The sequence below is a fragment of the Octopus bimaculoides genome, chromosome 19 (assembly GCF_046866305.1).
Source record: "Octopus bimaculoides isolate indiv1 chromosome 19, ASM4686630v1, whole genome shotgun sequence".
NCBI classification, from domain to species: domain Eukaryota; kingdom Metazoa; phylum Mollusca; class Cephalopoda; order Octopoda; family Octopodidae; genus Octopus; species Octopus bimaculoides.
In genome coordinates, this window is record NC_142946.1 from 21,672,842 (window position 1) to 21,700,439 (window position 27,598).

General features: G+C 37.4%; 1 protein-coding gene across 1 annotated transcript; it reads left to right on the forward strand.

Annotated features, from left to right (window-relative positions):
• The first annotated feature begins 4,803 nt into the window (after positions 1 to 4,803).
• Positions 4,804 to 13,400, forward strand: LOC106872949 (caspase-7). Its single transcript, XM_089366585.1, has one exon. It carries the CDS (start codon positions 5,429 to 5,431, stop codon positions 6,314 to 6,316), a length of 888 nt encoding a protein of 295 aa, XP_089222711.1. The 5' UTR covers positions 4,804 to 5,428; the 3' UTR covers positions 6,317 to 13,400.
• Positions 13,401 to 27,598: the final 14,198 nt, after the last annotated feature.

Sequence of the window (27,598 nt, forward strand, 5' to 3'; positions counted from 1 at the left end):
TTAATTTCAACCAATCACTGACGTCCATTCAGCCGATATACATTAAGTGCCGACTACATAAACAAACGATTCTGAAACAATTAACCCTAACCCTAACCCTAACCCTAACCCTAGGGTTAGGGTTAGGGTTAGGGTTAAAGCAAATTTAAAATGAAAAAAGCAAACAAAACGAAGGTATGGAGATTAAATACGCTTTACATCGCTTAATCAACCAAAGGAGTAAATATAAACAACTGAATACTTGTCAGTGATTGGTTGAAATTATCGAAATAAGACAATTTTTTACATGAAATAAATTCGAATACAAAAATATTTTTCTGTTCTATAACACAAAATAGATAAGTATACGAAGTTTGAAAGTCTTTCCGTACCAAAAACACTACGTAAAACATTAATGAAAAATGTGGCCCCCGTTTTAAAATAGATCCGAAAGAAAATTACCAGAGAACTTTCATCTAATTCTTCTAAATCTTTCTGTTAAAAATTGTTATGTATTTTTCGCATGTAACGTGTTGTTTATCGCATTTGCATTAAACACTGGTGGTTGTAAGGTGTGCTAAAAATTACAGCTAAATAAGATTTATTTACATGAAATAACATTACCGGAGTCATAACACGTTGTTTACAAATATTCTTTGTCTACGCAAGGTACGAGGCCCGAAATTTTGCGGGAGGGGACCAGTCGATTAGATCGACCCCAGTACGCAACTGTTATTTGAATTTATCGACCCCGAAAGGATGAAAGGCAAAGTCGACCTCGGTGGAGTGCTATTTTCAGAATATTGACAACAGTGTATTTATAAAACCTTCAAGTAGTTTCCCATACTTTCATATTCGTCCCAAACATTATCTTTGATTGCTATAGTAATTCAAACCTACCGCTAACAAGCGTATGTGTTCAGTATCGATGATATTGGCATCTGAATGAGAGCACAGTACAAGATTCGCCTGGTAATCGGAGGTCACCATTTTGAATGCCAACATTTGTTAACTTGACAAGGTGAAGGTGAGCCCTGATTGGCTGCATACAAATAACTACTTTACTGGGGTCCGGAACTCTCGTGGGAAAAAAATTTCGCCGTAGAGAAATTTTTACAATAAAATGTCTTGTATAGATTTTTGTTTATTCCATGTCAGACCATGACCGACAGATAGGCCTCTTGATCGGAACAAATTTGTGCAACTTTTCGCAAAAAAGCTTCGTTTAGAATTTTTTTTTCCTTTTTTAAATTATTTACATAACTGTTCGACCGTTTCACACAAATTTATTCATTAAGACTTATTAAAACTTCAGAAGTTCTTTCACCTTTGGTCGTCGTAATGCTTTGCTTTCGTCTGTTTAATAAAAATTCCTCCTCGTAATAAATTTGCTTTCATTTTGTGATAGACAGCTATCATGAAGAAAATGCCAGCTTCCAAATCCTGTTTTCTGATTAGGTAAAATTGATTTCTCACGCCCTCCTTGCACTTGGCGAAGGCAAAACTCCCTGCCACGAAAAGGGTAATGTTGCCATCGATTCACTTTGTACCATTGTTAATACGCCTTCTGATCTCATGGATGCAGTGTTCCCAGATCTCCAAGCAAATTATCAGAATATGGATTGGATTGGCCAAAGTGCTATTCAAGACCCCGAAGAATAAAACTGTTAACCATATTAATGATCAAATGCTAAAAATCATTCCTGGGGATTGCTATATATATAAATCTATCGATAGAACTCCTGACCCCTAGGACATCATCAACTATCCAATGAAGGTACTAAATTCCTTTGAGCCCACTAAACTACCCCCACACATTCTGAAACTTAAACTCGATGCCCCTACAATGCTCATTCGAAATTTGTTTCCACCGAAACAATGCAATAGGACACGTTTGATCGTTAAGTCCTTATCTCCCAATCTAATTGAAGCCACAATAACCACAGGGTGCGGTCGAGGCAACATTGTGCTCATACTGAGGATGCATCTTTTCCCATCAGGAGCAGACCTACCTTTTACATTTCGGACGTCCCAGTTTCCAGTCAGGCCATGCTTCGCAATGTCAATTAACAAATCACAGGAGCAAACGCTATCTGTCGCGGGAATACATTTCATGGAGTCGTGTTTCTCTCATGGTCAGCTTTACGTTGGCTGCTCGCGTGTGGGCAGCAAGAGTGATGCTTTCGCGTTCGTTCCACAAGGAAAAACAAAAAACATTGTGTACAAGGAGGTTTTATAGGATTACTTCGATTCCTAATTTTATAACTTTTTCTTTTTTTTTTTTTTTTTTTGCCTTTTTGTCAGTAATTTCTAACTAGGTGTAGATTAATATTCATTGCAGTGCACTTGACACTCCCAAACATCAGCTGTAAAATGGCTGATTCTCGCGGCGTTACAAAGCTTCATTACAAATCAGACCCTGCTAAAAAATCAGCTGTTCTTCCGCACCATCAGAGGACCATGGACGCGTTACTATTTCACTTCCGTACGACTCTCAAAGGGTCAACAATGCTTTTATGAAAATATTTACATTTTTAGGCGGTTCCCTGCAATTACTTCATACTTCACCAACACCTGGCCTCCGCTCAGCTCTATTTCCCTCCCTTCATCAGCACAGCAGCCTCATCTTCTACATGAAAATAATTACATGAAGTAATTATCTCTTACATGCCATTATGCCATTACAATTTAAATCAAATAACAAGACTTCAGAAGTCGATAAAACTAAATACATACATCCTCTCTCTCACCATTATATTTTACACCATTACATTTTACATCAAATACAAAATATTCAAAAGTAACATGTCATTTTACACAACATCTCCATGACAGAGGTGTTGTGATTCATCTATTCAGCACCACTACACTCTTCCTGGTCTGACATATGGTGAGTAGATGCTATTGTTGTATATTTTCAAACTTACCCGTATTTACTTACCCATGAATAATCCCCCTCTTTCCTCTATAGGGCATCTATTCTGTTTTCACAGAGCATGAAGTTTTGTAACAACACGTCAGCTGCCGTTGGTGGAAAAGGAACACGCCGTATTCACCTGCAAACGTTTTACACACCCTTCCAAGACTACCTATCAAATTGTTACAATTGTGAGAACGATAACACAGCCTTTTCAGGGCCACCTCACATTCTATTGTTACCGCCTTCTTACAGTGTTGCAATGCTCTCTGCGGGGTTTTCTATCCATTTGCAAATCGATTGATTGGGCGTTAACTTATATCAATCTTTGCCTCAATAATCATAATTGGGTAGAATCATTAACAGTACTTTAAAACAATTCAGCCCTGAGCAACGCCGGACACTTCTGCCACTAGAAAAATATACATAAGGTTGCCAAGAATTTGTCTCTCTCATCGAAGATCAGTGGCTATCGGACGCTGACGAAGGGAAATAGCCCTGAAACCCGGGTCCGTTCGTGCTACAGATCAAGATGAGAGGGATAACTTCCCTTGGCAAAACAAACAGGACACAGTAGTGTGTCGATAAGCCAGCTGGAGGAGATGTCCTCCTGGGGCTAAAAGCAACAGTAACATCCACCCCTAGGGGTCAGCCACACTTAAGTGGCAATATACTTCACTTTATCGTGCAGTTACTGTTAATACTTCATTTAGAGAATTAACATTGCTTATATATATATATATATATATATATATATATATATATATATATATATATATATAATAATAATAATAATAATAATAATATTAGGGACAAAATCCAAAATTACAGGTAAAACCTCAATTAAAATTAAATTAATAAAAATTTAAAATTAGATTAAGCTTTACAGAGTAAAATATATATAAATATATAGTTTTAGGGGCATAACTACAGAGTTGTACCCCCCCCCCCCCGCTCCGATTTTGGAAGGTCATAACTTTCAGAAAAATGAATATTTTTTAATGAAATTTTCTATGCATATATCATTTATTATGTAGATTCCGAATATACAAAAAATTTCGGTGAAAGTGTTTTGGAATGGGGGTGGGGGACAATTTTCGGAAATTCCAACAGAGTCCACTTAAATTCCTCTTAACTTCCAGGAAAATGAATATTTTTTCGTGAAATTTTCTACAAATATACCTTGATGTATGTACATTTCGACGATGTAGGAATTTTGAAGGAAACAACTGCAGGTTATTTTTGAGAAGTGTTCCCCACTCGGTGGTGTTTCGGAGCAAGTCGTCCATAATTGTTTCATTTTTCTCTATTATGTGCGTATGTGCATCCGTAGATTTCTAATGAAGTAATACGCTGCTTCTGTTCTCTTCTACTTCTCTACTAGAAACGTTTACTTTGGAATCGGGGAAGGGGTACAACTCTGTAGTTATGCCGTTTTAGGGAAAAGAACCATATGTGACAGTGGATTTTCATCGATGAGTTCATGAACCTTGGTTCTTTTCCCTAAAACTATATATTTATATATTTATATATATATATGTGTGTGTGTGTGTGTATAAACATATATATAAATAAACACACACACACACTAATTAGTGAATTAACATTAAAGAGGTTTTCCAGCGCGGCCAACTTTTCATCTAAAAGTGGTGAATTGTTTTTGTATTTTTTTCTTTCTCTCTTTTTTTCTTTTTAATTTTTTTGGCACTGTCATGGTATTAGCTGTCAGAAACAAGGAATGTTACTGCTGGTTTGAGTTGAAATCTGTTTCTTTAGCTACTGACTGGCCGGAGCTATCTATCTATCTATCTGTCTGTCTGTCTGTCTATCTCTCTATCACTCGTCCACCTTCGTTTGTTTCCGTAGAATTTATCAAATTAGAAAAAAAAACTTTTTGGTTACTTCCATCATGCTAGCTCCACACGAGGGGCATATTTTTGGGGTATTTAAAAGTCCATGTCTCTTAAGCCAATTAATACTATTTTCTGTTGTAGCGGTGGCGATGGCAATATCGCGGTGATTAATTCCAACTTTGGATTACGCGTGGTGGTGGTCATTGGTGGTGCTGATTGGTGTATGTGATTTGTTTTTAAAAACAATAATGAATAATGCAAAAGTATATTTATTTATAAAGTTTAAACTGAACATGATATGAAATATATTTATTTATAAAGTTTAAACTGAATTTCATTTGTTTAAATTCTACGGAAACGCATTTTCTAATTTGATAAATTCTACGGAAATGCATTTTCTAATTTGATAAATTCTACGGAAACAAACGAAGGTGGACGAGTGATAGATAGATAGAGAGAGAGAGGGAGAGGGAGAGAAAGAGACAGATAGCTCCAGCCAGTCAGTAGCCAAAGAAACAGATTTCGACTCAAACTAGCAGTAATATTCCTTGTTTGGATTTTTCTACTTTCATTTCTGACAGCTAATACCATGACAGTGCCATTTTTTCAGTTGTGTTCTCTAATTTAATTTCGTAAAGCGGTAAACACTGTGAAAGTTAAAACTTCACTCCTAAGCGAAATGACAAACCCGGAAGTCGAATCAGAACACCTAACTGCTATAAAGCACAAGGACGCTCTATTTAAAAGTAAATCTACAACAGGTGCTTGTTTTCCTCCTTCAGGGGAAGAAGATTTGGGGAAATATTTTGCTAAATATGATATGACACATAAAAAGCCAGGTGTCGCCTACATCTTCAACAATGAAAACTTCCAAGACCCGTTACTAAACACTCGTTATGGCTCATCAAAAGACGTACACGATTTTGAAAGAGCATTAATAAAACTTGGATTCCATGAAGATGATATCAATGTTTATACAGATTCAACAGCCGAAGAAATGTTCGACGTTTTCCAGATGTTTAACGAAGAAAATCTTGATATTGATTGCTTTATTTGTGTGATTCTGAGTCATGGTAGTTCAGACGATATTATCTATGGATACGACGGTGTTATTGAACTAGACAGATTACTTTCTTGCCTGAGACCCGACCGTTGTCCATCTTTAACCGGAATACCTAAATTAATCTTTATTGAAGCCAGTAGAGGAAATAAGCTTGATTATGGAGTTCTAAAATCGGATGCTGCTGTCATAGAACCTGATAAAAATTCATCCCGAATTCCAATCATGGCTGATATGTTGATTGTTTATTCGTCGTTTGCTGGATATCAGTCTTTCAGGGATAGACAGAATGGTTCGTGGTTTATGCGAGGTCTAAGTAAAATTTTGATAGAATTTGGCACCAAATACGAAATCATGAAACTTTTAACTGCTGTGTCTAATTACGTTGCCTCTTTAGAAGCCCCAAGTTGGTATAATTCGGAATTCATTGGCTGTAAGCAAATGCCTTGCATTGGATCATCGTTGACTAAACAACTAAAGTTTGTACGAAAGAACAAATCAGATTGAATGTACATTTTTACTCTTTTATGTATATACGTTGCTCATTTAGTATTTACGGTGTCATTTCTCGGCATAATTACAGATTTCTGGATGGAGCTGGACAACAGTCAGCTTCCCCCCCCCCCCCACACACACACACAACCGAACTTTTGGAAAAAAAATTTTCTCGGATTCCTTGGTTTTCGATGACGGAGATTCTGAACATGCAAAAAAAATCACGTTTTCAAAATTTTGAATTCCACCCCACCAATTTTTTTAATTTTGTAACTTTTTTCGATTTACATACCTGTGGTAGGTAATCTTCCAGTTTAGTCCCTAAACTGGAAGATTACCTCTGTGGTGGTCTTGTTTTTTCGCTTTAAAGATAAACGATTCTCATAGAAGCAAATACGAAATTAAATAATTCTCTGTCATACGTCTACTAAAAACTTTAACATACTTCCAAAATTGCTCCACACACCCCTGGTAATGTAAAACATGCGGGTTCACTTGTCTCAGCCGTTCATTTTCAGTGAGCCGTAGAGATTGTTGCGCACGCTTTTTTTGCTGGGTGGCGAGGAATGTGTGGATCAAATTTGGAGTTTTTCATATGAAATCTGAAATTAATTAATTTTTTGTTTGCCATATTGTTAATCTCCGTATTTTTCTATGTGGATTGAAAAAAAAAAAAATTGTGAAAACGTGATTTTATGCGTATTCGGAATCTCCGTCATCGAAAATTTAGCAATCCGCTGAGAAAAAAAAGAATTTCCGAAAGCTCGTTTTTTGTGGGCGGGGTGACTCGTCCAGCTGTCTCCACCCCCACCCCTCGACTTTGGATGATCGTAACTTTCAGAAAAATGGATATTTTTTAATGAAATTTTCTACGAATATATGTTATATCATGTAGATTCAGAATATACAAAATGTTTGGGGGAAAGTGTTTTATAACGGGTCTTAAACCGTATATTGACCAATTGAGGCAGAGAGTGAATACATGGTGTGTGTGTGTATATATGATATATATATATATGTGTATATGTATGTATGTATGTAAAAGGTTGAAGCGGAACACACGAGTAGATATATATGGAAAAAAGACAAAGTAGAAAATGCTAAAATACTTTTATAAAGAACATTACAGAACCGGTTTCGATCCCTGAGATCTTTTCAACAGTAAATATGAATAATAGATTTTTGAAAAATTACACTTTGGTAAATTTAAAAGAAAAGTCTTTTTAAAGACATATTTGTATAGTATTCAAGTAACAGCGGCATTTTTCTTGTTTCTGCCTGTCTCTGTTTCACTTGTTAACTCTTAAAAATGCCCCTGTTATTTGAATACTATACAAATATGTCTTTAAAAAGACTTTTCTTTTAAATTTGCCAACATTTAATTTTTCAATAATTTTTCAAAAATCTATTATTCATATTTACTGTTGAAAAGATCTCAAGGATTGAAACCGGTTCTGTAATGTTCTTTATAAAAGTATTTTAGCATTTTCTACTTTGTCTTTTTTCCATATATATATATGTATATATATATATATATATATACACTAGCTTAAAAGCTGCCCAACGATGACACTTCGTGCATTGAGTACATATTAAATTTTATTGAACTTAATATTTTTCAAGCAACAAAAATTTTCATCAAACAATGATATAATGTGTTGGCTTGAAACTTATTGCAAAGCTGCATGATAAACATCTTTTGTCTTCCCATTTGGGAGGTCAGTACAATTTTTTTTTTCTTTCTAATCTCTCTCTCTCTCTCTCTGTTGATTGTTTTTCACCATCACCAGTACCACCACAACTGCTATAAACACACCATTTAGACTTCTGATGCCACCATTATCACTGCCTTCCCCTCCACCACCATCACTACTGTCTTTCACATCACTTACTCTCCCCATCATCCCTAACCACCTCCGCCTCTATCACAACTACAGCTCATACTGTTACTATCACCTCATTACCATCCCATATGTGTTCATTCACTATGTTATACAGCATGTTACTTCAGTCCCTCTTTCTCTCACATACCCATTCTTTCTCTCTCTCTTATTATTACTCCCACTGCCACCATCAACACTACTACTTTAACAAAAACATCAACTCTCCTTAAATTTCTTTGTCTCTCTTTCTTTCTCTCTCTCTCTCTCTCTCTCTCTCTCTCTCTCTTCACCACCGCCCTCACTGTCTCTATGCCTGCTACTACTCTCAACCCATCCTGAGGAATAGTAGGAGTGTCATTGAATAGTGAGAGAGGAGTCTAAGTGTGACACAAATTAGTTTCCGCATTTATTATATTAGATATATAGATAGATATAGGTATAGCTATAGTGATGCAAACAGGAAAAATAGAACTCAAAATATAAGTATGTGTATATTTTTATTAATATTTTGCCGAAGTAACTGAGTGACACAAGGACCGAGATTTTCGTGTGTTAGTACTTATCAAACTTTGATAGTTTGAGAAGTGCTAACGCACGAAAATCTAGATGCTGAGTCACTTGGTTGCTTCTAAGTATTAATATTATACTAGACTAGCCATGACCCAGTGGATCACCTGGAAAGTCTGAGTTTCCCAGAAAGTGACTTTTGTTTCGTGGGGTTTTTTTTTTCTTTTATAGGTTATTTCACATGCTTTCAATGAATATGACATCGATATCACATATAAACAACTCCTTTCCCCAGAAAATGAAAGATTTGGCTGCTATTTCTTGCATGTCCTGCTACCACGTAACTGGTATTTCAGGTCCTTTATTGCAAATAGCTGTTACATGGTATCAGGGCATGCTAGAAATAGCAGCCAAATCTTTGGAGCTCAGATACATTGAATGCACTCGAAAAAAAACTATAGAAAATAATTATTTCACACCGAGATTACAAACTGGTCTTTTACGAAATATTTACTGCATTTTTAAGGTCATTTTCACTTTAAAATATTTTTTAAATATGCCAAAAGAAGTTTTTGTAATGGTATTCACTAGAAAATAATTGAAAAAAAGACATTGAAATATTGTCTGTTTAAAGAAAGCTACAATATAAATACAGTACCAACAACTTACATTTTTTAAATAACGTTCACTTACAAATATGTTTAAATGATTGAAATATTGTGTCTGTCAAAAAGTCAACGTTTTTTTTTTTCTTAGAAAGTGATACGGAGACAGCATGAAGACTATGTGTGTGTATATGTCACTGATAGTGTATGTGTTCTTGTGTTAATTCATATGCCATCGTCATCATCATCATCATTGTTTAACGTCCGCTTTCCATGCTAGCATGGGTTGGACGATTTAACTGAGGACTGGTGAAACCGGATGGCAACACCAGGCTCCAGTCTGATTTGGCAGAGTTTCTACAGCTGGATGCCCTTCCTAACGCCAACCATGACATTCATTATGTGTGTATGTGTGTTGACATCATGGACGTTGTGTTTTTTTTGTCAATAACAAACAAAAATTGTGTTTAATCATTTTCATTAATAAATAGAGGTCCAAATATCACAAAACCTCATACTGCACTGCATAAAGTAAATATGAGAATATATATGTAAAAAGAAATTAAGATAAAATATACTAGTTTTGAGATATTTCAGGAACAAATAAACATCTTTTAGAGTATTATTAAGATATATTCTTTTATTACTAAAATATATATATTCTTTTATTTGTTTCAGTCATTTGACTGCAAGCATGCTGGAGCACCGCCTTCAGTCGAACAAATCAACCCCAGGACTTATTCTTTGTAAGCCTAGTACTTATTCTATCGGTCCCTTTTTTCCAAATCGCTAAGTTACAGGGACATAAACACACCAACATCGGTTGTCAAGCATATTTGGGTGGACAAACACAGACATACAAACACATGCACACACACATATATACGACAGGTTTCTTTCAGTTTCCATCTACCAAATCTACACACTACGTTTTGGTCAGCCTGAGGCTATAGTAGAAGACACTTGCCCAAGATGTCATGCAGTAGGACTAAACCTGGAACCATGTGGTTGGTAAGCAAGCTACTTACCACACAGCCACTCCTGTGCCTAATTTCATATGACTTCACAAAGGGGAAGTGGTTGAGAAAATCGATTTCAGATATCTTTCTCAGAAATATAAACAAACATGCATACACACAAACACACACATATATAAATATTTATGTATCAGGTCATCCCATAAGTTCACCACCACAACGACCACAAAATCAAAAATGTAAAAGAACTAAATGGAACCGGGAAGAATATAAAGAAGTAATACACGCTTATTACTCTGCATTAAGTAGGCCAACCCAAGAGAAACACACTGCAAACTCCTGCAGAATTTGGAGGAGCCGGAATCCAGCTAGCAGACCAAATCTAGATGAAAACAGATTAGTAAATGTTAGAAGAGATATCTTCAGAAATACCAGACTCACAGATGCAGAATTAACCTCTATTAAAAAGTAGTAGAGAATTACTAAATATAAGTTAGGAAAGAAATAACGAAGCAGAGGAGAGGAATGTTGGACCACAAACATTGACTGAAAGGCGACCATCTGCCGAAACCACTCAAGAGCCTGAAGAAAAAGGAGAATATAATGACGCCAGGAAAATGTCAAAACAGAATTTGAAGACCACATATTTGCTGAACAACACAGAAAATCTATCATTGAAATGAAGCAGCAGGTTCTGAATGAGCTTGCAGTTGTAGGGCATACAAATATGAATGATAGGGAACCACTCCATAAACTCCCAAATGCACACCAACATAAAACAAATAAAAATTGGCATCATACAACAACTAAAACCCGATCTTAATAAGTTAAATGAAACTATTTACTCTGTTGCTAAGGTAATCGAAAGACACTGTTTAACACCCAAAAAGCCCACAATACCAAATTTGAAAAGAAAATCAAACTGGAGGAGTAGAATTGAAACTGAGATTGAATCATTGCGAAGGGAGATATCAATATTAACTGAGCTAATCTCTGGAAATGGTGTGAGATCAAGAAAAGGCAGGAAGATCATGAGAAAATATGGACTCTCAACAAGAGAAGAACTAATGTCAGCGAATGAAACACTTAGACAAAAAGTTCAAGCAAAAGCTCAGAGAATACGCAGATTTGAGAAAAGAATCAAATTCTACGAGCAAAACAAGATGTTCAAATCCAATGCCAAATCATTTTACAGGGAAATAGGGAAAGAAAAATAACTATTGAAAATCCATCTCTAATGGAAGAAGTTGAAAACTTTTGGAAAGGGATCTGAAGTGATGAGAAACCATACAATGAAAATGCAGACTGGATCAAACGCACCCAAGATGCATACAAAAATCTACAAGAACAGGTATAGGAAGAGATCTCCATCGCTGACCTAAGGAGGGCACTAACGAAGGCTCATAAGTGGAAATCCCCTGGTATTGATAGAGTACCAAATTTCTGGCTCTCATCACTCTCATCCGCACACAAAATGTTAGTAATACTATTTAATAGTATTATGAAAGACCCAGAAAAAAACTCCCCATTGTATGGCAAATGGCATTACTTAACTCCTCCCCAAAAATAACGAAACCAAAGACTCAAAAAACTACCGGCCTATAACATGTTTGTCTACTACGTATAAGATTTTAACATCTATTCTAGTGGAGAAAACATACGTTTATGGAAGAGAATAACCTCTTTCCCACTGAACAAAAAGGATGCAGACGAGGCTCATACGGATGCAAAGATCAGCTCTTAATTAATCGCATGATCCTTGAGAACTGCCATAACAAGCGCAGAAATCTCAGCTCTTCATGGATTGATTATAAAAAAGCCTTTGACAGCATACCACATTCGTGGATTCTGAAATCGCTGGACATTTTCAAAATTTCTCCTGTGATTTCAGATTTTTTAAAGTATAATATGTCACTATGGAACACAAAGCTGCAATTATATCATTCTAATGGAGTATTGCACTCAAACAATATTAGCATAAACTGTGGCATTTTCCAAGGTGACTCAGCTTGGCACCAGTAATGTCAGAACTCATTTCTACAGCTGAGTGAACTGGAGCAACATGAAATAAAATGTTTTTTGCTCAAGAACACAACACCCAGCATGGTCCTGGAGCATCGGGCTCACAATCATGAGGGAAGAAGAAGAAGAAGAAGATACTAACTAGCAATGCCCATGGAAATTCCATGGTAGATTGATAGTTTTTAGATTATTGTAAGTTTCTATAGAGCCATAAAAATTAGTGTTCCTTTAAAAATTTTATATTCTGCATTATTTTCATTAAAAACTCCTTTCACTTCTGGATAAGGTGGTAACTGAAGAAGTATGACTTTCCCATTCCCTCGGGACTTCAGAGGTTCGTTAACAAATCTAAGAGCTTCACAGTGATTGCAGAGAATATTCGTGTCACAATTGTTGTAACTTTGTTATTTGAACTTTGTATTGACAGCAAGGAAAGTAGATATAAACAAAGAATTGAACCGTTTTAGTTTTTTTTTTTTAAATTTTATTTTACATTCTCTCATTTTCATTTTATATTCTATCTTGAACACTTTCCTTATCTGTTGCAAATACTCTGTCTATACTCTTTGATTCATATTTTCCCTTCTATACACTAATGCCCCCTTGGTTTGGCCCGCTGCTTCTCTTTACATCATTGCCTAGAGAGGGGAAGGCATCATGGTCCTTCCTCCTCAGGAAGGTATTATTAAAACTGCAGTTTTTGTATGGAAATCTTGCATGAAAGGAACTGAGACAGGTAAGTTCATTTCCAGCTGAGGGTTGGTAAATTATTTTATCTCCCAACTTAAAAGGGAGATAAGGGTGGGGAGGGAGCTGCCTGCCGCAAAGTATATACAAGAAAAGATGGTAAAAAGTGGCATATATGATGAGAATGAATGTAGCTACTTAAGAAAAGACAAAAGGAGTAATGAAAGGTTCAGTGATGGATCGTGGTCTGTGGGGTCATACCCATTCATCACTTCATATTTTTCATTATTTATTTAATTATATATTTTTATAAAATCATTTGTTATTCATTTGGAGCAAATTCCTTCAACTACTAGTCTGTCCCCTCTGTGTTTGGCCTTTATGGCTATAATAAAATCAATTCTTTCTCTTGTTAGCTTACATCGTCTGTCATCCATATTTACTCTTTTACTTGTTTCAGTCATTTGACTGCAGCCATGCTGGAGCACCACCTTTAGTCGAAGAAATTGACCCCAGGACTTATTCTTTGTAAGCCCAGTACTTATTCTATCGGTCTCTTTCGTCGAACCGCTAAGTTAAGGGGACAGCATCGGTTGTCAAGCGATGTTGGGAGACAAACACAGACACACAACGATATACACAAACATACATACACACACACACACACACACACACACATATATATATATATAAATATATATATATATATATAAATATATATATATATATATATATATATAAATATATATATATATATATATAAATATATATATATATAAATATATATATATACGACGGGCTTCTTTCAGTTTCCGTCTACCAAATCCACTCACAAGGTTTTGGTCGGCCCGAAGCTATTGTAGAAGACACTTGCCAAAGGTGCTTCGCAGTGGGACTGAACCCGAAACCATGTGGCTGGTAAGCAAGTTACTTACCACACAGCCACTCCTGCGCCTATTATAAACAGATTTCAATTTTCAAGTGAGCAGACAATAAATAATCACACTCATGCATGCATTAAGTGATAGGTGGTATAAAAAATTTAGTTCAATTAAAAAACTACACTTTTCACTGTTCACTCCCCACCACCACGTCTACCACCATCACTCCACCATCTCTACCATCAACACTCCACCACCATCATTATTATTTTCAGCAACAAAGCTGAGTCTAAGTTGTTTTCCAACCAAAATTATTTCATTTCTGTTCAGTTCGCTGTCAATACAAAGTTCAAATTTTTTAAAAATAATAACATACACGGCTATTTTGCCAAGTTATTTCACTTCCATTTAAAAATCTATCTTTCTATGATGAATTTATTAATATTATTCCTTCTTTTGGCCACCTATACACAAACATACATACATACATATATATATATCATCATCATTATCATCATCATCGTTTAACGTCCGCTTTCCATGCTAGCATGGGTTGGACGATTTGACTGAGGACTGGTGAAACCGGATGGCAACACCAGGCTCCAGCATATATATGTACATATGGTGTAGCCATCCGGTTGCACCAGTCCTCAGTCAAATCGTCCAACCCATGCTAGCATGGAAAGCGGACGTTAAACGATGATGATGATGATGATGATGTACATACCTTCATCTACATGTACATATAGATACATAACTGGGTACATGACATGGCAAAAGAACATGGACAAAATGATAAACAAGGTACAGCAAACAAGCAAGCCACATAGAAACATCTCCTTCATCAGCTGCCACCATTAAAACACTGGCGTTTCGAAGAATTAAGGCAGTACGCATCGTTGAAATGGTTCTTCCCATGAACACAAATTAAACGATGGGCTTCTTTCAGTTTCCATCTACCAAATTCACTCACAAGGCTTTGGTCGGCCCGAAGCTATCGATGTATTTGTGAATGTGGATAGATAAATAAATTGACGGATAGAAGATATAAAAAATTGAATATTAAAATCTTATTTCCTTGTTAGTTTCAATTATAAATGATGCTTAAAATTACACTCAGCAAAACACTTTACAGTTCTCTCTCTGCCCCTCTCTCTCTCTCTCTCTCTCTCTCTCTCACACTCTCTCTTTCCCTTTCTTTAACCTCAACCTCCGTTAAACATTGTATTTCTAACTCTCTTTCTCTATATCACGCCCTTCAACTAACTTTTTAACCACGTAATAAATATTACGTTCCCATACTTTATGTCATTGACATTTCTCTCTGTCTTTTGTTCTTTGTCTTTCCCGTCAACTAAACATGTAATTGTGTAGTACACTTCAGCCTTAGCATATCAATAAATAGACACCTCCTAATTCACGTCATTGACACTTCTCTCTCTCTCTTTCTTTCTCCTTCTTTTTCTCTCTCTCTCTCCCTTATTTTCTCATTCTTTGCCTTTCCCTTCAACTAATCACATGACAGTGTAACGCATTTCGGCAGCCTTAGCGTATTACTCATTTTTCTTAAACTCAAACTTCCACAAACTTTTTAACCATGCCATTCCCCTCTTCCCATCATTATCATTTCTCTCTTTTTCGTTACCTCTACCTTCCACTAACCCACATGGCAGCTTAATGCATTGGCTGGCAATAATGTCTCTCCCCTCTCTCTCTATTTGCCTTTCTTTAACCACACCACCAGAACATCACCCCTCTACTAAACGTATTTCTAACTCTCTGTCTCTATATTACTCCCTTCTTTTTAACTACGTAATAAATATTACATTCCCTTTACCTCACATACTTGACACTTCTCTCTTGTTCCTTGCCTTTCCTGTCAACTAATCATGGGACAGCATAACATTTCAGCCTCAGCTTATTGATCTATAGATAATAATAATAATAAATCATAGCCATGTGTTGAGAGGAATTCTATCATAGCCATGTGTTGAGAGGAATTCCCTTGGTATAAAAGATGGGCAACAGTAAATATTCTGCTTAATACCACAGATTTGCTTGTCAGTTGCTTGACCTTAACCAGTTGAGCATGTCCCTTGGTGGCTGACGATATGTGCATCTCTGATCATGAGCAGAAGTAGTGGGGAAGCATCATAGCCATGTGTTGAGAGGAATTCTTTGGGGTTTGAATAATTCACCTTTGGAAACATGGGTGTTTTGCTCAACATCCTTAAGCAAACCTTATTCAGGGACCTTTTGAGTGGGATGGGCTACTCAACCTGAAGAAAATTCTAACTGGGCCCCACCTGCGAGGTCATGCGCTGTTTATCTTGAACTGAGATCACCATGTCACGCACATATGGTTGTGATGCATGCACCTGGTGTACCCTTATCAGACAGGTAGTCATGATGGGTATATTGGGCTTTGTATATTTGTACCCCAGTGTCACTTTGATGGTATGCACTGCTCTCTCACTCAATAATAATAATAATGATAATAATAATAATAATAATAACAACAGTTTCTTTTAGTGGCCACAAGGGCTCAAGTTAAGGAGGACAATATCAAAGGACAAGTTAAAGCACACATAAAACCAAAAATACAAAAACAAGTATGGTTTACATTAATCAAAGAGAGATACTACCACATTAACGGATATAACAGAAGATATATAAAAGAAATTAGAGAAATAAATAATAAATGAATAAATAAATAAATAGAATCCCCAATAGCAGGGCAGTTCACTTAGGGTAATCTGGGTGACCATGATGATGATGTAGGTAGGGTACAAAGAGAAGAGAAGACAAAAGGAGGGATTTTAAAAGTAAAGAAATAGTGTGAGGTAAACACAAAAAACAATAAAGGTTACAATAGATTTAAATAAAAAGGATACTCTCTCTCTTTACTTGTTTCAGTCATTTGACTGTGGCCATGCTGGAGCACCGCCTTTAGTCGAGCAAATCGACCCCAGGACTTATTCTTTGTAAGCCTAGTACTTATTCTATCGGTCTCTTTTGCCAAACCGCTAAGTTACAGGGACGTAAACACACCAGCATCGGTTGTCAAGCGATGTTGGTGGGATAAACACAGACACACAAACATATACACACACATACATATATATATATATATATATGGTGGTTGTCTACTCCTTAAACAGAGTTTGACCACCTCCTGCACCTACACCTTAGCCCTTTCATGGCGTCTGATGTGGCTTTTTAAACCAGACAGTGTTTTGAAAAAACACCCACACAGATTGCACCTCTGATTTGCACTACCAATACCTGCAAGTAAGTTCTGCTCATCGTGGATCCTAACATGTCTTTTAAGACCCCCATTGGATTTGCAAACCCTCTGGCACACACCACATTCAAACGTGTGCACAGACATATAATCAGAATAGCTGGATGAGGTTTGTTTTCCATGGGTTCGCAGGTGAGATTTGAGGCCAGCCAAGGACAGACATGGTCTGTCACAGACTGTGCACACAAAAAGGTCCTTGTCATTCACCTTCTCAGTCTTTACATTTTTCCTTAAATGTCTCTTGAGCCCTGCTTGCATCATCCTGGCCTCTTCAAATGCTTTCACTCCACTCCACACCCTTGTTCGCCATCCAACTCGATCTGAAGCGAGGACTTCTATATCTTTTGGAGCCATTCCAATTGACTTCATAGCAGTCCTTATGCCATCCTTAAACCTTTTTTTAGGTTTATGCCGATAACGTTTCCCCTCTGCAAGCTCACCATAAAACAGCTGTTTCGGCATGCGTTCATCTGCCATTCGAACAATATGGCCACACCATCTCAATTGGTTCCTCAAAATCATGGCCTTAATTGAGGGGATGCCTGCAGATGCAAGGATATCTGTGTTTGGAGTAAAAGAATTCCATTTAATTCTTAAAATATGACGAAGGCATTTTTGGTGGAATTTTTCTAACATTTTAAAATGCCTTTCATAACAGGTCCAAGTTTCACAGGAATACAATAGGGATGTTAAGACAAATGATTTGTAAAGAGCCAGCTTTGTATTGTTATTTATATGTCGCTGGCGCCAGACGCGTGACTCCAAGCCACCAAATGCTTTTGCTGCCCTTTGAATTCGCAGGTGTATTTCCGTATCAAGATTTCCATCATCTTGAACAGAGCTTCCCAGGTAGACAAATGAATTGACAACCTCAAGTAACTTTCCCTTAACAAAAATTTTAGGGAGGTTACAAACAGCACCATACGCAGGTTGATACATTACAATTGTTTTTTTCAGATTGATGGTCAGGCCAAAATCATCACAAGCTGCATCAAATGCAGATACAAGGGATTGCAGACTCGATTCAGAATGACTAACCAGATCGCAATCGTCAGCATACAAAAGTTCCCTAATAAGTGAAGTAAAAACCTTCGTTTTAAACTTCAGTCGGGTCAAATTAAAAACATTCCCCGTTGTTCGATATTTTATGTAGATACCCTCCTCAGAGTTTTGAAAGGAATGTGACACCACAACGGCAAAGTATATTGCAAAGAGGGTGGGTGCATCAAGGTCTCCCTGCTTTACTCCATTTTCCACAGCAAAAGATTCAGAAAGCCTACCACCAAAATTAACCCTATATATATATATATATATATATATATATATATATATATATATATATATATATATACATATATATACGATGGTTTTCTTTCAGTTTCCGTCTACCAAATCCACTCACAAGGCTTTGGTGTCGGCCCGAGGCTATAGTAGAAGACACTTGCCCAAGGTGCCATGCAGTGGCATTGAACCCAGAACCATGTGGTTGGTAAGCAAGCTACTTACCACACAGCCACTCCTGTGAGGATATGAAAATATATACAAATTAAAAGGGTGATAACAGTAATCATATAAGTATATATCCATGAAACTCATGCACGCGCGTGCGCTGGGGGTGGGGGTGGGGCAAAAGTTCCTGGCTTTAAGAGTATTGCAAAAGGCCTGGTTGGAGGCTCAACCTTCTGAGTTCTTTTACAGGGCTTAGAAAAACTAAAGGACCACTCCAATAAGTGTGTGAATCTGAGAGGATAGCTGTGAATCTGACAGGATGAGGATAGCTGTGTGAAAAAGTGCCACACCCTAGCAGTTGAGGGAACCTGTGGAAGAGGTAGGCCCAGGAAGACCTGGGATGAGGTGGTGAGGCATGACCTTCGAACATTCGGCCTCACCGAGGCGGTGACTTCTGACTGAGACCTTTGGAAATATGCTGCGCTTGAGAAGACCCTGCAAGCCAAGTGAGACCAAATTCCAAGGCCTCTGCCAGGGATGCTGCCAGCCAACTTATGCGTACCTTTCCTTCATTGGACACTAAACTCTGTTTGTGAAGACTTGTTGAGGCACATGAAATCGATCCACATTCCATGACTGGCACCCATGCCAACCTCTCCTTCATTGGACACTAACTCGGCTTGCGAAAACCTGTTGGGTCAAATGAAATCAAAACCGTGATTGAACCAAATTCGATGACTGGCACCTGTGCCAGTGGAGCGCTAAGAGCACCGCCCGAGTGTGATCATTGCCAGAGCAGCTGTCTGGCTTCCGTGCAAGTGGCACTTAAAAAGCACCATTTGAATGTGACCGTTACCAGCATCGCTTTACTGGCACTTGTGCCGGTGGCACATGAAAATACATTCGAGCGAGGTCATTGCTAGTGCCACTGGACTGGCTCCTGTGCAGGTGGCACGTAAAAAACACCATTTTGAATGTGGCCATTGCCAGTACCGCCAGACTGGCCCTCGTGCCGGTGGTACATAAAAGCACCCACTACACTCTCGGAGTGGTTGGTGTTAGGAAGGGCATCCAGCTGTAGAAACTCTGCCAGATCAGATTGGAGCCTGGTGCAGCCATCTGGTTCGCCAGTCCTCAGTCAAATTATCCAACCCATGTAGCATAGAAGGTGGACGTTAAACGATGATGATGATCATGATGATATATGATGATATATATATATATATATATATATATATATATATATATATATATATATATATATATATATGTATATATACGCATATATATATACACATATATATATACATTAAATACCTATTTTTCTAACTTCTGTAAACTGTAAACCTTTTTCACCTGGCTATATCAGCAATTCTGAAAACTTCTAGGTGCAAATTTTACGAGTTGAAGTTGTTCTTAACAAATTTTATCCTGAAAATCACCTGCATGAATTACACAGGTGCACAAATTACATGGGTTTTTATGGTAAATGTGAAGAGCTAGCTGTATAAGAGGGGGAAAGGTAGGGTTGGGGGGGGGGTTAAGACAAGGAATGATGAGAGGAGAAGAGATAGTTCATGAAGAGATTGGCGCACAGCCAACAACTTCCAAGCCTGGAACAATGATATCCCGACGCTGTATGGGCTCCATAAGGACCACAAAGTAACAACTAATACTGTAGTGAGACCACCAACAAGACCAGTCTGTGGAGCGAATGTCGCTAGTAACTACAGGATTTCCTACTTCCTCTCAATGATCATACACCCCATAATCCAGATGTCACCTGATGTCTGTGACAGCACGGAAGATCTCCTCAGCAGGATCAACGACTGCAACAACACTTGCAACCTGACAGGGTGTATAGTGGGTAGCATGGATGTGGTATCATTATACCCATCTATCGACGTGGATTTTGCAGTGGAAAAGTGCGTGGAGATGATCAACGAGAGCGAAGTAGAGTTCCAAAAAGTCAACACAGAAGACCTGGGCCTCCTACTTAGATTGACATATGACGATGTATATCTAGATAGATACGACCTTAGAGATTTCTGCCCTTGTAGACGTCTAAGAGGTAGACCACCCACAATTACCTCTATGGCTAGGAAGACCCCTATAGAAAGATGGAGTGGATGGACCAGAGCCATACGGACCCCCACTAATATCCACCAGGTAAAGAAAATGATCGCACATGCACTAGGAGCTAATATAAAGGTCACCCTAAAAGGCCACACCTTTAAATTTAACAACAAATTATACGCCCAGGACGAGGGGGCAGCCATCGGTGTTAGTATCGCCGGTGATGTGGCCAATCTCTTCATGGTATGCTGGGACAGAAGGCTTAAGGAACGCCTGACACAGAACTCCATACTCGTGAATGTGTACTCTCGATATGTCGATGATATCAACTTAGTGGTAAAGACACCCCCACAAGAGAGTACCCCTGAAATAGAAATAGAAACTAAGACTATGGAGAGCATCCAGCAAATAGCTAACTCCATCCACCAGAGTATTAAAGTTACGATAGACTACCCTACTAAACACCCTAACCATAGATAACCTGTATTAGATATTGAACTCTGGCTAGAAACTAAGAACAATAAAACCAGAATCCTCCATTCACACTATACAAAACCTATGGCCTCCAAATACCTGATCCACCGGAACTCGGCTATTGCGGACAATGCCAAATTCAACATATTGATGGCAGACCTCGTCAGAGTAATGCGAAATGTCTCCTGCATGTGCGACCCTACAGAATTAAAGAGACATATACAACATTTCGTCCACCGCATGCAGTTCTCAGGTTACAGCCATAAAGAAAGGGTCAGGATATACAAAGGAGCTATGAAGAAGTTTGAAACAATCAAACGCAACGATAGGAATGGGATTTGCCCACTCTATAGGAGCAAATCATGGAACACCATAGAAAGGACTAAGAAGAAAATAGGGAAGGCAAGCTCATGGTACGATAGCCACAAGTACCAGAGCGTCATGTTCGTCGACACCACCCCTAGAGGCGAACTGGCGTACCGCTTTAGAAGGGCCCTAGACAAACTTAAGCTAAGAATTAAGGTTGTTGAAAGGCCAGGCAACCCTATTAAATCCCTTATCAGTAGAACATACCCTTTCAGTAGAACCCCCTGCACTGATAGGAACTGTATCGTATGTAGATTTAGCCCACAAACGAACTGCAAAACCAGAAATGTGGTCTATAGTATAAGATGTACAGAGGGACGATGCAGAAATAAGACAATGACATATGTAGGCGAAACAGCAAGGAGCATAGGGGAGTGGGCAAACGAACATTGGAGGGAACTTAAGGAAGGGAAGAACTCATCAGTTCTGTACCAGCACGCTGAGCAAGAACATAGAGGCTCAATCAACAACATAGAAATTAAAATCTTATCTACACATAGCAGTGATGCAGCACTTAGACAAATTACTGAAGCTACACACATAATAGAAGAGAAACCTAACCTGAATAGGAAACTAGAATGGAACACTAACACACACCACTAACAAACCACAAACCACAGCATGTGACAACATGTTACCCATAAACCAATAATAATATGAACAAAGTATAATACAATACATAGATAAACAAATGGAATTAAATACTACATACGTTAACAAAATTTAATTAAAAACAAAAAAAAACAAAAAAAACAAACAAACACACACACACACATGAACAAATAAATAAATAAAAACAAATACAAACGAACACGTATTAACAGAGTATATAGGTGATACAGACACTCCCCATACACACATGCACTTACAAAAGACACAGACACATTGAAAGACACGCATGCGTAGACACATACAATAGGAATACAAAATACAAAATGGCTGATATTTAGCAAGGTGAGACACACATAAGAAGGAAGGAAACAAAGGACCACTGATGAGGTCACAGAAGTGTGACGAAAGAACTCTGGCCGAAATAAGATTAAGATTAATGTAATATAAAGCTGAAGCAAATTAACACCAAATATACAGTGCGTGTGTTTTTATTGGCTAAACTGGCAATATGACCATCCCCAAGTACAACAACATCTGTTTCAACACACGATTTCACATCAAAAATCTTGAGTCATATATATCATGGAGGCGCAATGGCCCAGTGGTTAGGGCAGCGGACTCGCGGTCATAGGATCGCGGTTTCAATTCCTAGACCGGGCGTTGTGAGTGTTTATTGAGCGAAAACACCTAAAGCTCCACGAGGCTCTGGCAGGGGATGGTGGTGAACCCTGCTGTACTCTTTCACCACAACTTTCTCTCACTATTACTTCCTGTTTCTGTTGTGCCTGTAATTCAAAGGGTCAGCCTTGTCACACTGTGTCACGCTAAATATCCCCGAGAACTACGTTATGGGTACACGTTTCTGTGGAGTGCTCAGCCACTTGCACGTTAATTTCACGAGCAGGCTGTTCCGTTGATCGGATCAACTGGAACCCTCGACATCGTAAGCGACGGAGCGCCAACAACAACAAACAACAACATATATATCATCATCATCATTCAACATCCATTTTCCATGCTGGCATGAGTTGAGCAGTTTGACCAGATCTAATACATCCAAGGATTGCCTCAAGCTCCAATGTCTGCCTTGGCATGCCTATTAAGACTGGACGTCCTCCCTAACACCAACCACTTTACAGTGGAATATATATGAACATGGTAATTCTACAAATCTCCCTAAACTTTTCCAACATTTTTTTTATCATTCAGTAGGGCTAGGCAATTTTAGTAGCTCACTGCAGGAGCTAGTCCCCCAGGCATAACAAGAATTTATGACTGATTGTTTGTGGGAGCTCCTCTATGCTGATGGCCTGAATCTGTAGTAGAATTAGAAAATGAACTTCAGGTTTGGAAGCAAAACTGGAATCAAAGGGCTATAAAGTTTTAGCAGGAAAGCAGATAGGATACTTCTCCAAAACAGATAGAATACTTCTCCAATTTGGAAAATGGTCCTACTTGATATGTAGAAAAAGTGCTTCATTCTTGCTTTTACTCTATGCTCTTGCTTGACGGGATTGTGGTCATCCCAGGTTAGTGATACCAGAGACATTATCAAATGTAGAGCCGATCAGGTTCACCAGTGCTCTCCATTACTGGTGGTCCTGTGCCAGCCCCTTCTGCATCCAAGGTGGTGTGGTGCCTTTGGAGATTTTCCTTAATCATGTCCAGCCATCTGGTGCAGGGCCTTCCACAAGGCCTCTTCCAGCTCACAACTGCTGCATCAAATGAGAGTAAAGCCCTAATAGGATGATCTAGCAGGTGACAGTGGACATGTCCATACCAGCACATGTGACAGGACAGACATGTAGAAAAAGTGGAGGTAGAAATTCCATACAGGGTACTCAATGCAGACCATGGACACATGTGATGTAGTGGAATCATAGGAAGGTTAACAGAGAGAGTGGTCTTTATCTGTGGCAGATGCAGAGCAGCAATAGATACTGAGAACCCATAGTAAATAGATTTTGTCAAGTGTCCAGAAGGTTCACTAGAAGCAGTAGACAGCTTCTATTATCTAGGTGACCTAATTAGCAGTAGAGAAGTATGTTCTGAAAGCATAGTTGCTAGAATGAAAACAGGAAGGAGAAAGATTAGACCTATTACCTCTGTTTGGTAACTAAAGGCCAGATTTAAAATGACAGCGTATAGCTTCTAACAAATATTTTAGTTAGATGCTCAACTTTATTTATCATAATTTATTTCACAGATATCAAAAATAACATCCAAACTTTAATAGATCACATCAGAAATGCAAATGTTTGAAACACAGACAACACAAAACACATTAGCATGATAATAGTACTTGTCCTGCTTTATTGCAGTATAATCTAGTATTTCGCAGGGTGTGTGACAAGTCTGTAGTTTCTTTAATTATTTCTATGTAAATGTTGTGTGATGAAAGTTTCCATAATTTAGTACAACAGTGATACAAAAGAAAACTGGTAAACGTTTGTATCTAAAAATGTTTGCTATTTTTTAAATTTCAAAAAAACAGTGAAACACTGCAAAGTTGTTAAAGGCAACAATTGGAACAATATCTTGCAACATTACATGCCACAATAACAACTTCAACCAATATACAGGACTCTAATAGCAGCAAAACCTTTCCTAGAATAGTCATTAAAATGAACACAAGACAAAAACACCCTCTATGATTTTGGCCCTTCATTCCATTACACATCACAAAAGCAACGGGAAAATCAGTAAACTCAAGCAACAAAAATATCTCAAACATACAAATAAAATCAGAAGGAATAATTATATTAACCAGCAATTTGAGCCATTGTCAAACATTATCATGATTAAAGATGAGAGTAAATGAAGTGAAGAATGTGTCAGAAGAAGAAAATTGCAATTTATGAAAGATATTGCAGTGCATACAACCCTTAAGAATAATCTCTCTCATTCTGCTAACTATCAAATTATTTCTCACACTTCCAACATTTCAAAGGTATAAGAAATTGTTATTAACAATCCCCTTTACTAAAACCTAGAATCTCCCTCCTCAGTTATCACCAGTAAAGCTTCCATATAGCAAAATCTGGAAAGCCATTTATTAGTGGCTCCTTGATCTTGAGAATTTCAGTGAAAGCACTGTGTCTGCACTTGACATCAGTAAAGCATTTGTCAGTGTCATGTATCTCCTGACTAAGCTACCTGCCTGTGAGCTTCATTTGTCTCTTGTACTGGAAGCTTCATTTCTGACCATGTCACTGCAGAATATGTTGATGGGGTTTTGTCTGACCAACAAGTTACTATCTATGATGTACTCTGAGATTATGTCCCTTGACTCACATCTTCCTGTACATAGAGTAGCTGTCACCTCTAGCACCACCCACACCAGTGCAGATGCTGCTGTTCTTCACTCTTAGCTGACTTTCACATGTGGGCGTTATCCATATAAAATCTAAGCACCTCACATCAAATTTGCATTGCCTCCATAAACAGAAACCTCAAAAATATTCTCCAGCAATGTCAGAGTAATTTTGTTCCTTTCTGAGCACAAACACAAAAAAAAAATCAGAAAACAGCACAGCTCCCATGACTTTCAGAAACATTTTTTCACACTAAGAGTTGCTGAAGTATGGAGCAAACTGCCAGCATCAGTTGTTAGTTGTCAGAGTACTGCATCCTTCAAAACTTCCATGCTTCCTGAGATCCACCAACACTACACCTCATTTTCTCCCCTCCATACACACACACAAGCATGTATCTGACTCATACACTGTTCACTTTCCAGACGTTTGTATATTACTGCATATGCTTTATATGCACTTTTGACAAGTTGTAGTGCACCTGAGCACTGTATACAATAATTTCATTATTATTATTATTATTATTACTATTATTATTATTATTATTATTATTATTATTATTATTATAAAATCATATAAATAACCATATACTTCATCCTCATAATTCTTGGACAAAAATTAAAACTCTCAAAAATCACTAATTTTTCTCCTTGAATTACATATTCTTGTTAGGTGTTCCTATGGAAGCATTTAAATGCAACATGAAAATTTTAGGAATCAGTTATCAATTTTAGTATGCTGTCAATTAAATTGATCATCTGAGCTTGATGGGGCACCTATTAACAAGGCATGCTGGTTTATTGATAAACTTGAGAGTCTGTTGTCACCATTTATAGATACATGACTGCAGGATCAGGATAAAATTCCTCAACTTGAGACTTCAACTCCAGCAGCTATAGTGTGTTTTAAAAGATGAGTTAGATGTTCAGTTTCAGGGTAAATAATGCACAAGGACATTTTTGGTAAATATTTAACGTATTTAAGATTTTATCACTAGCATCTATCTACAGAAAATGTAACAAATAGTGAAAGAAAGAAATCCCTTCACATGTCACAACAATTAGAAATTAGGAAATATCACTGATTTCTCTTGCTTTAACACAGTGGTTCCCAAAGTAGATGGTACTACCCCATTGTGGGTGGCAGAAAGATCAAGAGGGGCATTGAAAAAAAGTGGGGCAATAATAGAGTGGCTGAAAGTAGGTGATGGATGTAACCCCACGACAATAATGGGTTAATTAGATTAAGTTTTATTTGTGAAATACTGTTGTTTTGAATCTGCTGCAGAAAGTGGTCTACGTTTGTGATGCTGAATGGAGGGGACACTAGGAATGTGGCAGTAGCCTAAAAAAGTTCGGGAACCACTGCTTTAACAGAATCCATGACAAAAATTACTTATTTGACAGTAATTTAACATTTCAAGTTTGTCAAATAAAGAGCAGTTCTAGCAGAAGTAAAAAGTAAGGAGGCCTTAACTTCATAACAACTGCAAAAGGAAGAACTAAAACTGTTCAGAATTTTACATTTAACAAATATTGTTCTAGAATTAATCTGAGTAAGCTTGACCAGATGAGATTTTAGGATAAGTCGCTAGCATTGTGTTAATAGCATTCAATCATACTATAAAAACCAACAGGAGATTTTGTGTGCTGTGATTAAAGAAAATTGAGGATATCCTTTAATCAATTTAAAAGAGATATTTATCATCAGCTGACATAGTTGGTATTGTATTGGAAAAAAAAATTAAGGAAGATATTTATTTTATACTTAAGCAGCCTGTATAACATATTCATTAGATTGATAAACTGTTACTACATGTGTATACGTATGTCAGTGCAATATATCATGCATTTTTTTATCATTAGTTATTAAGTACATTAAAATATTCATATTTATTTTTACTCTAAATAAGTCTCATATTAAATACTTCAGCTTTCAACTTCAAGCAATATTATGCAACCAGTCAAAAATATGTAATTACAACTTATTAAAAGTAAAATTCACAAATTTAAATCCTTAACTAGTTTACAAATTCTAGTCATTTTTAAAATAGTACACGTTCAGAATTTTCCACAGGAGGCAGAGGACTATCAGATGTAAGCATAGGAGTATGAAGAAGAATAAGTTTTGATCTATT

What these genes read in the sequence shown, in the direction of transcription:
- LOC106872949 (XM_089366585.1), top strand. Translation starts at nt 5,429, where the DNA reads ATGACAAACCCGGAAGTCGAATCAGAACACCTAACTGCTATAAAGCAC.